The sequence below is a fragment of the Crocodylus porosus genome, unplaced genomic scaffold, assembly GCF_001723895.1.
Source record: "Crocodylus porosus isolate Cpor-Errol unplaced genomic scaffold, CroPor_comp1, whole genome shotgun sequence".
NCBI lineage: Eukaryota > Metazoa > Chordata > Crocodylia > Crocodylidae > Crocodylus > Crocodylus porosus.
The window spans coordinates 68,648,227-68,663,812 of record NW_017728909.1 but is presented as its reverse complement, the minus strand read 5'-3'; the positions used below and the strand labels follow the sequence as shown (position 1 = coordinate 68,663,812).

At 39.8% G+C, this 15,586-nt stretch overlaps 1 protein-coding gene across 1 annotated transcript in view; it reads left to right on the top strand.

Annotated features, from left to right (window-relative positions):
- The window catches only part of LOC109307702, a 46,855-nt gene that overhangs the window by 17,275 nt on the left and 13,994 nt on the right, over positions 1 to 15,586 (top strand). The window contains exons 4-5 of the mRNA XM_019531719.1: positions 4,167 to 4,277; positions 5,685 to 5,863. Coding sequence (XP_019387264.1) covers positions 4,167 to 4,277; positions 5,685 to 5,863 — 290 coding nt within the window. The remainder of the gene's footprint in view (positions 1 to 4,166; positions 4,278 to 5,684; positions 5,864 to 15,586) is intronic.

Here is a 15,586-nt window from a genome sequence, read left to right as displayed (position 1 = left end):
GTCAGGAAAAATAGCTGTCAAACCACAAAAGACTAATGGCCATTATGGAGGAAAGAAAGGGAAAAAACCTTTAATTGTGCAAGTTTTATTAACTGCACACGATTCAAAAAACAGTTTGGCAGTGGATACGTCCTTTACACCCTCAAAGAGGAAATGACTGGGGTATTAAAGCAGAGGAGACTTCATTTCTTCCCCCAAACCACAGAAGCTAAAGAAAGAAAAGTATGACTATCTGGTATCTGCTTCTGCCACACAGAGATCTACATAAAAGGTGTTCCTCCACCCTTGGCTATCACCCATGCTTGTGTGGCTCCAGTTGTGGAAAGGGAGACTACCCAAAAATAGATCCACAACATGGCTGTTGTCCTAGCTTATGCACCAGACTGTCCTTGCTAATGAATCCAGTGCCCTACTATGCATGTCACTGACAGCTGCCAAACTGTCTCCCAGCAGAACACTTTATTAAAAAAAAAGAAGAAGAAGAAATTTCATATATATATATATATATGCTACCAAACAGTATCATCATGAACTGGCACTGGAGAAAAATCAGGAATGCCAGAAAGAAATGGAGCATAGAGAAGCAAATGCACAGAATCACTGACATACCAGAAAAGGTCAAACATCTTCCATCTTTAAGACTTAAATCAAAAACCCAGAGAGAGCCTAAAGGGTCTGAAAATTGTTAGATTTATGTATCAGTCATACTTTGTGCAGGAAGCTTCTGTTCAGTTTTAAAAGTCATTCTAACCTGTTGGCTTAGAGCAAATGTTCTGCTTATTAAATGCTAAAAATAAAACCTTCGGATGAGAAGACCAACCCATGCAAAGGACAAGCTTACTTAGAATAAAAAAATAAAATGTTAGAAGTGGGGAATTTATATTACATGTTCCAGAAATTTGCAGTATTGTCTAGGCTTTGTCACAGGACTGCCGTACATATGATATTTTAGTTAAAATAGACAGTAAACAATATATAAAAGACTGAATGTATATGATTGTGGGGTAGTTCAAGAGTCCCTCTCCCCTTTCTCCAGAAATTACCACATAATTTTACTCCAGAATCCAAGCATTCATTCTCTTTCTACAGTACTGGTGAAAGTAACAAATATAATGATAGTAATATGAATCCCAGATAGAAGTTCTGAACAGAGTGGACAAGTTCAGAACATGTCTTTGGGGTGTTACCTAAGAGCCCCAAAGAGGACAAAGTATGTGTCAGCATTGTTAGCTATTTTTTGTTGATAATTTTATAAGAAATATAAAGTAAATGTACTCGCCCATTGGTCTGAGTTGTGGAATCACACTGGTATTTTCTGGGGTAAAAGTCACTGTAGAGAATTACTGGGCTGAAAAATAAAGATTTCAAGCATTCTTTCCATGCAAAGTAAGAGTTGTTGCTGCTTCTGCCCCTAAAAAGACGAAGAACACTTATATCATTTTCTTAGTATTAAGAGTCTCAGCTGGATTCACAGTGCAAACACATTGCAGGGGGGGCTCGTAAGTCAAGTAACATACCTTACAATGGGAGTTTTATGCAGGGTATTTGTATGTAATGTATACAATTATAAAATCATTTCAACAGTGAAAGCAGCTATTACAAATCATGTCACCACCATTAAGGTTGTGGGGGGTTCTCATATTCTTTCTTTGCAAGCAAAACAGAGATCAATTTGCTTGAAGAACAAATTGCAATAAAATTATGCTTCTTTGCATGTGGCTGATTTTGTTAAGGAACATTATAAAAATTGTATCTGAAGCCATGAAGACATTTATTTTTCATACATTTTAAAACAAGATTGACTTTAAAAATTGGTTAAAATGCAATTCAGTTGATGGAAATCAAAATGGCTGAGTCACAGTAATACTGTGAGACAAAGCTGATCTATAATTTGTGGGTTTTGTTCTGAAAATAGTAGATATTATTACTACTACTGCATCTACTGCTCACCATTATCTAACTCACTCCCTACAGCTTATAAACAGACTCTGAAACATACTGTACCATCACTTTTACTAAATGATAGGGTTCAGGTAATTTAAAATTATATGGATTTTTTATAATATAGGTATTCTGTGATTTTTCCAAAGAACATTTTTGCATGGTACATTAGGAATACTTAATTACATACTGAAAAGAAAAAAAATGTGACTGAGAAATATGTAGGTGGAATTTAAGTGACTGCATTAATGTGCCTAAATGGAGCATATTTTGTACTTATATAACTTATCTTCCATTCCAAGCTATATTTGCATGCCTTTTATCTATTGAAAGTGCATATGGTTTTCAACAACTTATGTATAAACAAAAGTATGATACATTAACAATTCTGAATTAGCTACATGTTTACTGTCCCTTCATTAGCTGCTTCTTCATTTATAGGATACAAGATACAAATATATAGAGGCTAAATCACATTAGCAAGTAGGATTTAGCCATTAACGTAAAGCGTACAATTTTGAGACCTAATTCAAAATCCATTGAAATATAGGAGGTCTCTCACTGACTTCCCTCATCACTGGATCAGATTTTATGGTTAGACATTTATATCTTGAACCTCAAAGATACTTTAGTGATTATCTGCCTCTTCGGGCATCTATGTCCTCTCTTTAGGTGGAATTGGCTGCCACCTCCACCCTTAGACTTTGCCCCAGTACCAAGTTTTATTGGTTCGTGTTTGTGAAGCTCCCAAGCACTTCTGCCATCAGTAAGCTACTCAAACATTAAGTCAAGATGAAGCCCTGGGGCTCCTAAAGCACAGGATATATAGATGCAGCAAAGACAGATGCAGCACACTTCTTCTGCTTTATATACGGAAGAGAAGAAGATAAGGAAACTTTGAGGATCTATCTTATGGCTAGGGCACTCACCTTGAATATGAAAGATAATCCCTGCTCTGCTTGATTCAGAACAGAGACCAAAACCAAGGTCTTCTATGGCCCTGGGCTGTTGTATATTCAAAGAAGCATGCTCTCTTTCCATGATGTTTCATCAAAAAAAATCTACACAAAAAGCTGGCCTGGCTTAGGTTCCAGCTACAGGAAAGGGAAGATTCTAAGCCACGTGCGGCAATACATACGTAACCTTGAGGATTTCAGTGCTATTTCTACAGGATGCTATTTATTCAATCAAGTAGGGGAAATGGATTTTGTTCTGATAACTGGGATTGTAATGAGAAGTATATTTTTTTTTCATTAAAATGATGGATGATGGATAACCAAAAGATGGTTATCTACAAGAGAATGTGCTGTGTTAAAATAAAAATGCTTCTTTCTGGGGGATTTTAAAACCATGTTTCCTTTTGTCTTTCACCTCTGGAAGCCTTTGCTAGCTCAGTACTTTTCATCAGAAAGTTAATTAAAAGTTCCGCCTTTTGCTCCCTGACTCCGAAGGGCTACAATGAGCTTCATTCCCACAAGACAATGCAAAAGATTTAAAATTCAGGAAAGAGATGGAGTAAAAATGATATAATGGCAAGCTATGTTAGATAAATGTCCTTGAGAAGATGTGTACTATCTCAGATAGCACAATGTGAGGCTAAGCATGGAACTGCTCAGATCTTTGCTTTTTTAATCTGTTTAGTCTCATAAAGTCGTTTAAAGAGAGACATGCTGTAATTGACATAACTGACACCATCAATATGCCCTTTACATATCACTCTTTTTGGGGGTAAAGAGTATAGACTACATTTTCAAAAGGGCTTTTAAAAGTTGTGCGCATAACATTTCATGTCCAAATAGTCTCACACGTAAAAATTCTGATGTGTATGCAGGGATCTGTAGTGCCTAAAAGACATCTTGATTCTGCTTCATAAAAAGTTATGCTCTGACCCTGCTGAGAACTCAGCACAGGTAGATCACCAGAGTTCTTCAAATTAAAAAAACAACAACAAAAAGCAGATTTAGGCCACTTAAAAAAATCTGGTTCTATTTATTGATGAGGAACAGATGACAAAACAGCTGCTCACAAGAGTAGCTGGACATACTGTAGAGCTCTTCAAGTGACTCAGGAGCCAATTCCTATCATATTTAGTAGAATCAAGACTTAAATACTATAGGTTTTTTATCCACCATGGAAATAGCAAACTGTGATGGTAATGCCAATTGCATTTTGTATCTTGTGGTACCTTCCCTTAATAAATTGCATAGTTCGCGTTTTGGTTCTAGACAGTGCGGCTGAGGAAGCAGGGCTTCAAGTTGGGGATATTTTGATAGCTGTCAATGGAACAGATGTCACCAGCATGCCGCATTCAGAAGCTGCAAACCTGGCAAGAAAAGGTAAGCTTGAGTTCATTGTTAATTGCATGAGTCAGGATCATTGCATGGTGCTGAGTGGCTTGAAACTATGGTGATGGACACTATAGAAAATTAGACAAAGTTTATTTATACTCCAATTGCGTAGAGTAGTTACTTGGTCTTGCTAAAACATACAGATATTGGCAAAATAATTCCCAAAGATCCCATTCTGTAACAACAATTTAGGGGGTTCATGCCTCAAAGAGAGTCTACTGACACTAATTTCAGGCATACCAATATCTTACCTAAATCTCATACTTCCTCAGGGGAGGAATTCACTGTGTAATGCACCCAAGGAGCTATTCTTTTGTTTGTTTGTTTGTTTGTTTGTTTCTAATGACTGAGATGTAATAAGAACAAGAGAAAGATTATTTCATGAGGTAGCCATTTGCAGCACTACAGAAACAGTCAGTTATATTATTCATGCATATTCTTTCCAAAATTATGATGGCTAAAACCCAAATACATCCATTTTTGTATGTTGAAAGTCAGTCTCCTGCAGTTCTTTTAATTTTCCTAGATAGGATTTTGACAGTGGCTCAGGGGAACTGAGTAAATGAAAATGCTTTAACAAAAGAGTAACAAATTTGTCTTGACACATACCAAATTCTTTCACTATAAAGGTGTCATTCACACTGTTACATGTAAAAGAGCGTCAACCTTTCACATCCCTCACCTACAAGGTGTTTATTCAGTCATCTCTGGATACTCCCCAAGTCTGAATTTTGGTATAAAAACAACAATCGCAGTGTCACTATCCCCATAAAGAGAAATGCAGCCTCAACAACAAATGTTTTGTAAATGAAAATGTGTCATAATGATGGTTCTCAAGTTGTTTCTTCGGAATTGTTGCCTGCTCAGAAGTTTTGTCTGTGAAATCAGGATTTCAGGCCCCAGTGGGTAAATCCATGCATGTGCGAATAGTATCAGTGTATCATGTGACTATTGCAAAACAGCGCCATAATGTGGATAGGCTGGATGAAAATGTGATTGTCCTAATTACCATTACTAGTTGCCAGCCCAGGAGCAGGTCTGCTATGAAAAATAACGTGTTTAAGATAACGAGGGCAAAATTTTCACAGGAGCTTCTAAGCTACAACTACAGTATTTTGTGCAAATAATTTGTGGATTTGCAAGGTAACTTTTTGCCAAAAATGTGGGGTTTGTAAGCACAAATCAGTTCCCCTGCTGATTGTGTAGACCAGTTTAAGTGGCTGTTTTAGAAATTTGAGTCTGAGAATGTAGTGATGTTCTCCAGTATAAAATAAGTTTGTTCTTTGCTATTCCTTTCAATGAAGTATTTCTGCCTAAAAGGAAAATACACTTTTTAGTTTATTTTTTATCTCTAGTTCTGGCCCACCCTAAAATATTCTTAACATATCCTTTCAGGTCCTGATATCTTGACCTTGTTGGTTGGATCAGACATCAGTCGCTACCCCAATACTCCTAGACCAACGTGTCGAGGATATTTGCACAAACGAACTCAGTCAGCCATCCTGAAGGGCTGGAGGAAAAGATGGTTTGTGCTGAAACATAATGGCTACCTCCACTATTACAAACATAAGAAGGTAAGGAGAGGGCATAGTAAAAATAGCAATAGAGGGCTGCAATAGCGTTGTACTCACAGCTATGGAGAGAAGACACATTCTATTATATTAACATAAAATGTCTAGAACAGGGGTTCCCAAAATTTTACCCTGAGGGGCCATTTCAAATGGAGGGACATGACCAACAGGTTCACAGCCCACTTGCAGACCACACTTTGAGAACACCTAGAACTACCACCACCATAAGGGTATCTTTTGATGTGAATATCAAGCTTCCTTACTGCAGAAATGCCCACAGGCCAACTTCTGGCTTCATTTACACTTATGAAACTCCACTGAAGACATTGATTCAATAATAGCTTCATCAAAATCCAGTGGATTCAACTTCTCTTTCCTGGTTAGGACAGTAGAGTGTGTTATAAATCAAAATGTAGATAAGGTGGAGATTTTGGAAGTACAGACAACCCCTGCTTGATGCTGTTTTGCTTAGCACTATTTTGCTGTAATGCTCATTTTAAATCGATACATGATTTCACTTATCGCTCAGTGAGTTTCATTATAATGCTCATGGTTGCCATCTTGGGTCATTAAAAACAACTGCAGTCGCCATCTTTGTTCATCAGGTACTTTCAGTTTGGCTTAATGCTGGTTTTGCTTAACCCTCAGTTTTTCCAGGAACCAATTAAGAGTGCTAAGCAGGGGTTGCCTGTACAGGACAGCTTTAGGCTCACCTATTCAGATACCTATTTTCAGGAAACAGCCATGAGCATAGGTCCTCTGTATGGGAGTGCAAAAGAGTCCAGCCATACTGAATTAAGAAATAGCCACTGCACAAAATTTCTACCACAGTTAACACTAAACTTCACAAAAGTAAGTACCTGAGGGAATGTCTTAATTAGCCAGAATTAACCCTGAGACTCCCAGAGGTGTGCACCTCTCCAAAATGCCAATACACGATAGATGTTTATGGCACTCAGTAGGTTTAAATCAGCAGACTTGCAAAATGATGGCTTATTGTTTGTGAGTGCTTCTATATTGCTTTACAGTAAGATAGAGAGATTCAAAAACCTTTAACATAAATTGCAATTTCCCTAAATACTGGTTAACTCTGAGGATCATAGTAGCAAGACTTCAGATTTCATTTTAGGTTCATGCTGGACAGTTCCTTATGGTCCCAGAAATTGTATTTTAACCTGTGTCCAGCAGGTGGAGTGTTTTGATAATGGATCTTTTTCAATGACATAACAAGGAAAGCAGATGAATTCATCTGTTACACAAAGTATTTTAATACACTTTGCTAGGCAATTTAGCAGGTGCTGCATATAATTATGAGTTACTGCTTGCTTCCCTTATGTAACTTTGCAACAAAGTTACTCAAGCAGAAAGTTATGTTTCTAAAATTAAATGTGCTCATTTATCACTGTGTCATTTTTGTAATAAAGCACAAGCTGACCCTTTCAGGCATTAGCTGCTTCCTTTCTGAAGCAAAGCAAGTGCAGCTGGGTAAAGCTGTGCTGAGTTAGACAAGCTGAGGATTAATCACTCTCCTTGCAGTAAACCCAATTTCCAATTTCCAGGAAAGTATCTAGGCCAAACCCAGCAGAGGTAGTAATGGTGGGATGAGCTGGTCAAAAAGTATTTGTATATAGGTGTAAAGAAGAAATTAGAGCAACCTGTACTGACTGCCAAATCAAGGCAGTTTACAGCAATTGTGTACCCATTACTGCAATAATGGACACATGGTCAGAAACTTACTCCCTAGTCACAAAGTGTTCCCTCCCCATGTACTCTGACCCTCCCCATGGAAAATTTGTAGTAGCTGGTGGGAAAATTAGTCAAAATTACAGTAGTTTGATTTGGGAATGCTGGTGCAGTGGACTTGCATTGTGGGTGCAAAGGCTCCCTGACAGTCCTACCACGATGCACTGTGATTTCTGGTGAGGGAAGCTGGCCTACAATGAAAGTCCCTGGCCATGTTTCTTGGACTGTGTAGCCCAGGGTTACACGGGAGTCTGGGGGGGGCTGAGCCCCTGCATAAGAGACAAGAACCGCCCCCACACACACACACAGGCCAGTCAGCCCCCAGCCACCCCACGCCTTTCTAAGCAGCCTAGGCAGCTAGCAGTGGCCTCCATCATTGGCCCCAACCCCATGGTACTGGTAGGGACCCCTGCACACAGCCCCAATCCCAGCCAATTTTTTTTTTGCAGACCCCCCCCACCACCACCACGAGTCGAAGTATAATTCAAACCCTGATGTAGTCCAATGGGGAAGCCTGGCTTCTAGAGATGAGGACATGAGGAAACCAAACTACAACTCCCATGGGGCAGCACACCACATATCTAACCTGACATATTTTGGATTTTGGACATTCAGTTTCTCACTCATAAATCATTAAAAGCAAAACAAATATTTCGCAAAAAAAATTAGCTGACAAGAATAACTTTCTATGAAAAACAGTTTCAAAATAATTTTTGATCAGATTCATTAATATTTAACAGTTCACAATTTTTTTTTTTAATAAAAGGTGAAATGTAAATCTGAAGGCACCAAATTGCATCAAAGTACTTTACATTAAATATTCCTCAAATATGGTGAACTTTTAGAGGACTTGGCTTTGGAAAACTTTAAATTTATTCTCAAGAGAGTCTAAGGAATCTTTGAATGCTCATCACACATCTGAGAGCTTGTATTTAAGACACAGATATAACAGAAGGAGATAGGTTTCTTGAAACATCAGATGACAGAGAGAGAAAGTATATTTTTATTTTCGCTGAAAGTTCAGATTTGAAACTGATCAAATTCAAAGAGCCAACCACCCACGCCTTGCCACCACTCATTCTAAAATGAACCCATTTCTCCATTCAGTGCTGATTAGCTTCCTGTAGTGTTACACCAAGGTAGCAACAGCCTTCAATCACAATCCTTATAGAGTCTACATATAAAGCAGGATTCTTAGTTTAGAAAGTTGGACAAATCTCCCAGACAGGAGGTAATCTTCAAAACAAGGTCTGACACCATATTTATTTAGGTAAGTTTTCTGAAGCTTGGATAATTTTCTGAACGATTGATACTGTGGGTGGGTACCTGCAGCCTTCCTCCACGCAAAGCTTCTTTACCCAGTTAACAGTGATTCCTCATACCTGATCCTGTTCCTTCTTTGCAAATGTCTGCCACCTCTGACAATTTCAGGAGAAGTGAGGTATAACTTCTTTCTTCACCTGGCATTTTCTGTAGGCAACCCAGTGGCCCTGCTTCTCAACCTCTGCTGGCTGCAATACAAAAAGTAGCCATCTAATAATGACTATACTGCAATACATAGATAGCCATTATGCAAATCTGAGGTTAGTACATTTTATCGTATTATCAATAAACATTTTTTTTAATGATTCACGTGCTCCAAGTTGCATTCACAGCTCAGCTGTGTCACTGCATGATCCTGTAGCAGTTAACCATCCCAAGTCCATAGCTTCTGTTATAACTTTAACAGATTCTTCTTTCTTATGGCCAAATCTAGCCAAGTCTATACAGTCCCAAACACAATGGGGCCTCTCTCGATTGGAAACTCTAAAGAGAACCATAATTCAAATACTAAATAATTATAATCTGGTAGGGGACAGAAATATAGCAGATTTTCACCCCACCATTTGCTGTTGTCAGCAACCATTCTTCCCTCTGTTGCTTCCTCAGTAGGTGACCAGCAGACCCTCTCTACTCTGTCTTTTTCAGAAGTGTCCAGCAGGTTCTGCCAAACTGGCTCCATTTCAGACCGGTTAAGAGGAATGCAAATATATCATAAATGGAGACTTTGTTATGTAATTTCAACAAGAATTCTTTTTGCCCTAAAACATAACAATTAAAAAAAAAAAAAAGAAAAGCATCCAAACAGTTCAAAACTCTCAAAAGGGTTGGTCTGTTTGGTTCTATAATGGGGTTTACAGTTTTTTTGTGGTTCTTATTTTGTCCAAACAGATTTACCCATGCCTCCCTTTTGAAACTAAGGAAATACAGCCATACCTTCTATACAACCTTCTTGTCTTCCTAGCCATTTACTAGATACTCTTTGGAAGCTACAGCAGGTAGACTAAAATAAACACTGAAGTTTCCTTTCAGTACAGCCTGTAGGTCAGCTTATAAGGATTCTGTTCCTTGCTCTCTCACTGCCTGATTAAGTTTTAAGAACATTCATTCTTTCACAAGTTTTCCTGCTTTGTTTGTTGCTTTGAAGAAAATGCTTATCTAGCAAAGCAACTACAGCTTTTTATTTAGATTGTAGCTCTCCGAGACAGAGAACGCGTCTTTATCTGTAAAGGAGATGCACTTTTAGAACATGACAAATATTTGGTAGTAATAATTAGTATTCATCCTCTTGCAACTGCAAAGCTCGGTGCCATAAGGACACTTGCAGAATCATTTCACGTGCTTCTTTTTAGCTAGCAGCTCTACCTCTTTTTCTTGACCCCAGAGAACTCATTAAAGTATCACATTGTGGTACTTGTTCCAATTAACATTTTTAAAGCATCTAAAAGGATAAGGACCTATCAATTACCTTTTCTGCTTCTTATAATTGGATGGTACTTGAAAGAGATCTTTACACAAGTACTTTTTTCAGCCTGTCTTCCTAACTGTGCATTTCTTCACTTTGTCATAGATCTAGTTCCCAAGCAAAGTCATAAGGAGCTGAATTGGGCCCAGTGGCACTGTCCTTTCTACTGGGTATTATTTCTGCCAGGGGTAGCAGAATAATGCACTCTCTTCCAAGATATTGCAAATGATGTTCTTATTTTCACACAAGATTCATACAGCATGTCAACTAGGAGACGATGATGGAAACATTGTCCCAGGTGTCTTCTCCCTTAGAAAAACAGATTCTTCCATTGAATGGTTATAAGACACACTTTAAAATAATGCATTTATGATAACAGTAATTAGGGGGATTCATTTCTATCTCTTACCAACAAATAAATGGGATTTAGTCATTTCCATGTATAACCAGGTCCTGATTTTGATCACAAAGGTAACAACAGTTTTGCATTGATTTAGTTCCACTGACTTCAAAGGGTTGCTTCTGAAGGAATAATTGGACCTTCCTTCATGCCAGATGGGCCTATTTTGTGGATTTGCAGTTAAAAGGGCAGGTTATTCTTCTCTTGTTTTAGTTCATGCCAGGAAAGAGGAGTGGAGAGGAAATACTGAGGTGGATGTCCTCATCATCTCTATTTACAGGCATACAAAGCCAAATCCTGAAATCATCCAACCTGAAAGCTCCTTTTCCATCCCACATAAAAACCTTGTTAAATTAATGGCCCTGATGTTCCTTCGGCATTTTCTATATTGATGGCCCATGTGGTTGTTGTTGTTTCAGATTTATTCTATCCTATCACATGTTTGGGATGCTAGCTCTTGCAATAGATTTCAGTCGCATTTCCTACAAGGTCATTTTAGCCTCCCTTCCAAGAAATGATGTCATTGACCTTGATTCTGCAAGCACTTATGCACACAAGGATCTTTACGTATGTGGGTAACCACAGTAAGTTAAACAGGACTAGTCAAGGGCATGTAGGAAGGATCAGGATCAGAATAATAATGCAGAAATACTGGATCTGATCCTCCTTAGTAAAAGGCAATATAACTTCATGGATATTACTGCAGCTATGATTATTTACATTAAGAATGTGGGCAATGCTTCCAGCTCATGCAGATATTTAGAGCTATAAAAATATGATCAAGAGGAGCTTTGCTCATGAAGGAAAGGGGGTAATTCGACAAAACAGTAGCCCCGTCCTCTATGAGTGTGGAGACCCTACCATGAGCTGAAATGGTGCAACGAGGTCAAATATGAGTACCACTCACTAACTGATTCTATAACTGGAATAGAGGGATGGAGATTCAGGCACTGTAATAAAGCTACTTTTTGTCTGGCTCAGGTACAAGGTGGTTAAGAAGCTGAACACCAATAATTGGTTACAAAGACACTATACGTGAGTTTCAGAATGCCTCTGGGAATCCTGGCGATGCACCAGTCATTGTTTCATCTTTCTACAGACTACGGCATTCATTCTTCTGATGCTAGCTTAGCCTTGCTTACTGATACAATGAGAAAAGTGGCCACAAACTCATCCCAAAGTGTCTCTTGCGGTATATCTACACTGTGACTACAAGTGTGGTATAGACAAACCAAACTAAGCTTTAGTGGGGTAAAGGCTTAGCAACATGGAATTCCATCTCAGGAGGGTAAATTAACCTGCTCAGAGCTCCTTACAGCCACAGCATGACTGCTTCCAGTATCTGAGCTCATTCATTTAGCTTGGATATTTCTACATGACACTCCAATCCAATGTAGACACACCCTTAAAAACCCTAGCAATGCTGGCAGTGCCATAAATTACCATGGATTAATGTCTCATCAGCAGGAAATGGGGAAAAGGGTGAAATTTTGGAGATGATGTAAACCCCCTCTATACATGCATGGCAGGAGGCACAACTGTGGGATTGCACCTGTGTGACTCCTGCCATTCACCTTTGATCCCATTGTGTCTTATTGCCAGTGGCAATAAGCAGGCTCCTGTGCCTGGGAGCTCCTTCTGCTGGAGGGGTTCCTAGCTGTGCCGGCACCCAGGGAGATGTAGCTGCTGCAGGGGCACACATCTGGGAGATGTAGCTGCTGCAATCTCCCAGGCCCAGGGTGCATGAAAGCCCCGAGTGGGACATTATGAGGGCTGTGATCTCCCAGCCCTGGGTGTGCATGAGACCCCTGGGGCTGAGAGGTCACAGCTATGCCCTGCAGCTGCCAAGACCCAGCTGAGTCCAGGCAGCTGTGGGACTCCCAGCCTCCTGTGATCAGGGTCCATCCCTAAGGTTGGGAGCTAACAAGGCTCCCAGACGCAGGGGAGACCCTGCTACACATGCAAATTAAAGCTCAATAGCAACCAGCTATAAAGTTAGCACAGATTTTCAAGGCTGGTTAAAGATTTTTATGACATGATAGCTACTTTGCATGCTGGTCTCTTGGTAACTGTGCAATTAACCAGTTAATTGCATGATACCTGTAACATATAGAGGGAGCTGTAGAGACAGAAATTGCATGATTTAGTGAGAGCCAGAATGCAAGTAAAGACAGAAACAGAGGGAAAACATTATATCATTTTTCTATTTAAATCCTGAACCCCAAAGCTCAAAAATGGCCTTGCAGGTTGTACTTTCATAGTTATAATATTATTAAACATGCTATAAGGGGAAAGGGGAAAACAATAATCTTTTCTTCAGGTGTCATTGTGGTTATATATAATAATGTGCATTTAGAAAAGAATAATGATTTGCATTCCTTCAGTTCACAAGTTCTGTACTTCTAGAAATGCATGTGCGAGTGGGTGTGTGATATGTTCTTCTTGGTGTTCTTAGTGTTGTGAGGCGAGGAGAAAGAGAAGACGGTGCATTTTCCAGCAGAGGGTGATTAGATCCCAGTTTCATAAACAACTTTTACACCACCAAATCTGAACATGATATATATCATGTTTCTGTCACCATTACAAAGTCAATTCCAGTTCATTGCAAGAGTAGCCTCTCTTTTATCTTTTCTACCAAAGGTATTTTTAATGCATCCAACTCTAGTGATGTCTGGGTGTTCCATAAGTAACTATATAGCACCAGTCTCATACAAGGGTCCCCAATCTCCATTTCTCTGTCACTTTTACTACTTTATTCAGTGAGTGCATTAGTGTAACTAAGGCAGGGTGACTGGGGCCGCAGGCTTGGGTACCAACTTGGAGGTGAAAGGGACGGGGAGAAGAATATAGCAGCTGCTGCTGCAACCCCACAGTCACATTGGTGGCACTGCCAGTCAGAAGTTATTGCTGCCTTGGAAACCCAGCTGCCTTGAGTGAGTGTTCTTGAATCAGCAGGATCTCTGTGAAATATGCTGCTGGCCATTCTTCAATTGTATTAGTGTTAGTAAGTCTTTCTTGTTCAGAACACCTGGAAAAGGTATGGTTTCTGTTCCCAATCAATATTCAGCATGAGTAACATTTGCTCACATCCCAATCCCCTATTTCCTTTATTCAGGCATGACTCATCCCCTCACTTCCATACCTGGTAGAATAGTGGAAAATTATTTATTATGAGCAATAATACGCTAACATGGAAACCGTCCTAAATGGAGCAAAATTTTAGGTAGCTGTAAAGAATGCACCCTTTTCTATGCAAAGCACTCCTTCAGCTTTGTTCCCCACCTCTATATGTAGAAACTGTATTCTACAAATGATATGTTTATACAGCTGTAAACTGTGAAGCTCAGGCTATACAATATATGCTTCTGGTTGATTGCACACAATATTAAAGCTGCTGGCAACAGAGCATTAGAACAACAAGGAGACAGAGAAAAAAAATCCTTTAAATGATCTTAATTTCTTTTGCTGTGTTCAGAGTCCAATTATTGTAACAAGAAAGAAATCTTCTGCCTACTGTGTGTGGACCTTGCACAGCATTTCAATCTATGACAAACATCCAGTCCTTTGTTCTCCTATACAGGCCTGTGTATTCATTGCTAAGCCTAAGCACTTTATATAAAAGGCTTAGCTATAAATAGATTTAGGTCTGAGCCATCGCTCATAGAGATACCACTTGTATTTGTTCTTCTTCCTTGCTTAGAGCTTTATCATCACAGTCAGGGAGCTGCCACATTATTTACAGCCAGCATACAATCTGATTTCTTCTGTACATTTTCCATGACTCCCACAGCTCCAGGACATATTTTTCAATTTAAGTTCATGGAGCTGCTGACTCTTAGATCTTATACATTTTCTCTGATTCTTCTTATTAACAAATGATAAATACTGTTAGCTGATGTGATGCATAAATTGCATTTTGCATATTGCATACTCGCACCTACAATCCAGTCACATGTGGATATATCACTTTCTCTAATTCAGCTTGTCCCAAACTCCCCCCACTAATATTCTGCCTGTGAGGCTATATCCTGCAAAATGCTGATCACCTCCTCCCTTCTGAAGTGCTTTGCACTTGGCTCTGGCTGACACACTGAACAATTAGAAACATTTTCATTAGTTAACCCTTACTAATACTTTAAATGCAAATACATGACATCAAAGGAAGCATCTACATAGCTCTGAAAAGGAATTTTATTTGTTACTATTAGATAGTAAGTAAAACATATAATTCATGTGTAATATACATAGGAGTTTAAAAACTGGAGTTACTGGGAGCATCTACTGCTCCCACTCCCTGCAACCCTGTACTAGGTCTCTGCAGCATTCAGGGGGAGCTCTAGGCTCTCCCTGGGTGCTAGCCCAGTGGCTGGTAGGGAGCATGGGGCCAGGAGACAATTGTCTCTTGGTGGGGGCTAAGATATTGCTCCCTGCCCCTGAGAGCTGCCTGCTGCCAGGGCAGGCTCAGCCACTAGAGCCCAGGCAGGGACAATGTCCCCCTACCCTTGCTCCAAGGATCTCCCAGCCTCATGACGGCAGGGCTCAGGCTGGGAGCAAGGATCTCCCAGCACTGAAGACTGTGGGGCTTGGGCTGGAAGATAAAGGATCTCCCAGCACTGATGCCAGGACTGCAGAGATCAGACTGGGAGATAAGGATCTCCCAGGCCCCGCTCACCAATTGTGAAGTGGGGTCTGGAAAGCTCCCTGCTGCCGGGGCAGGGGTACATAGTCCCTGCCCCAGCTCTGGTGATGGAGTCTGCTCTAGCAGCAGGTAGTTCCTGGGGGCAAGAAGCAATCTCCT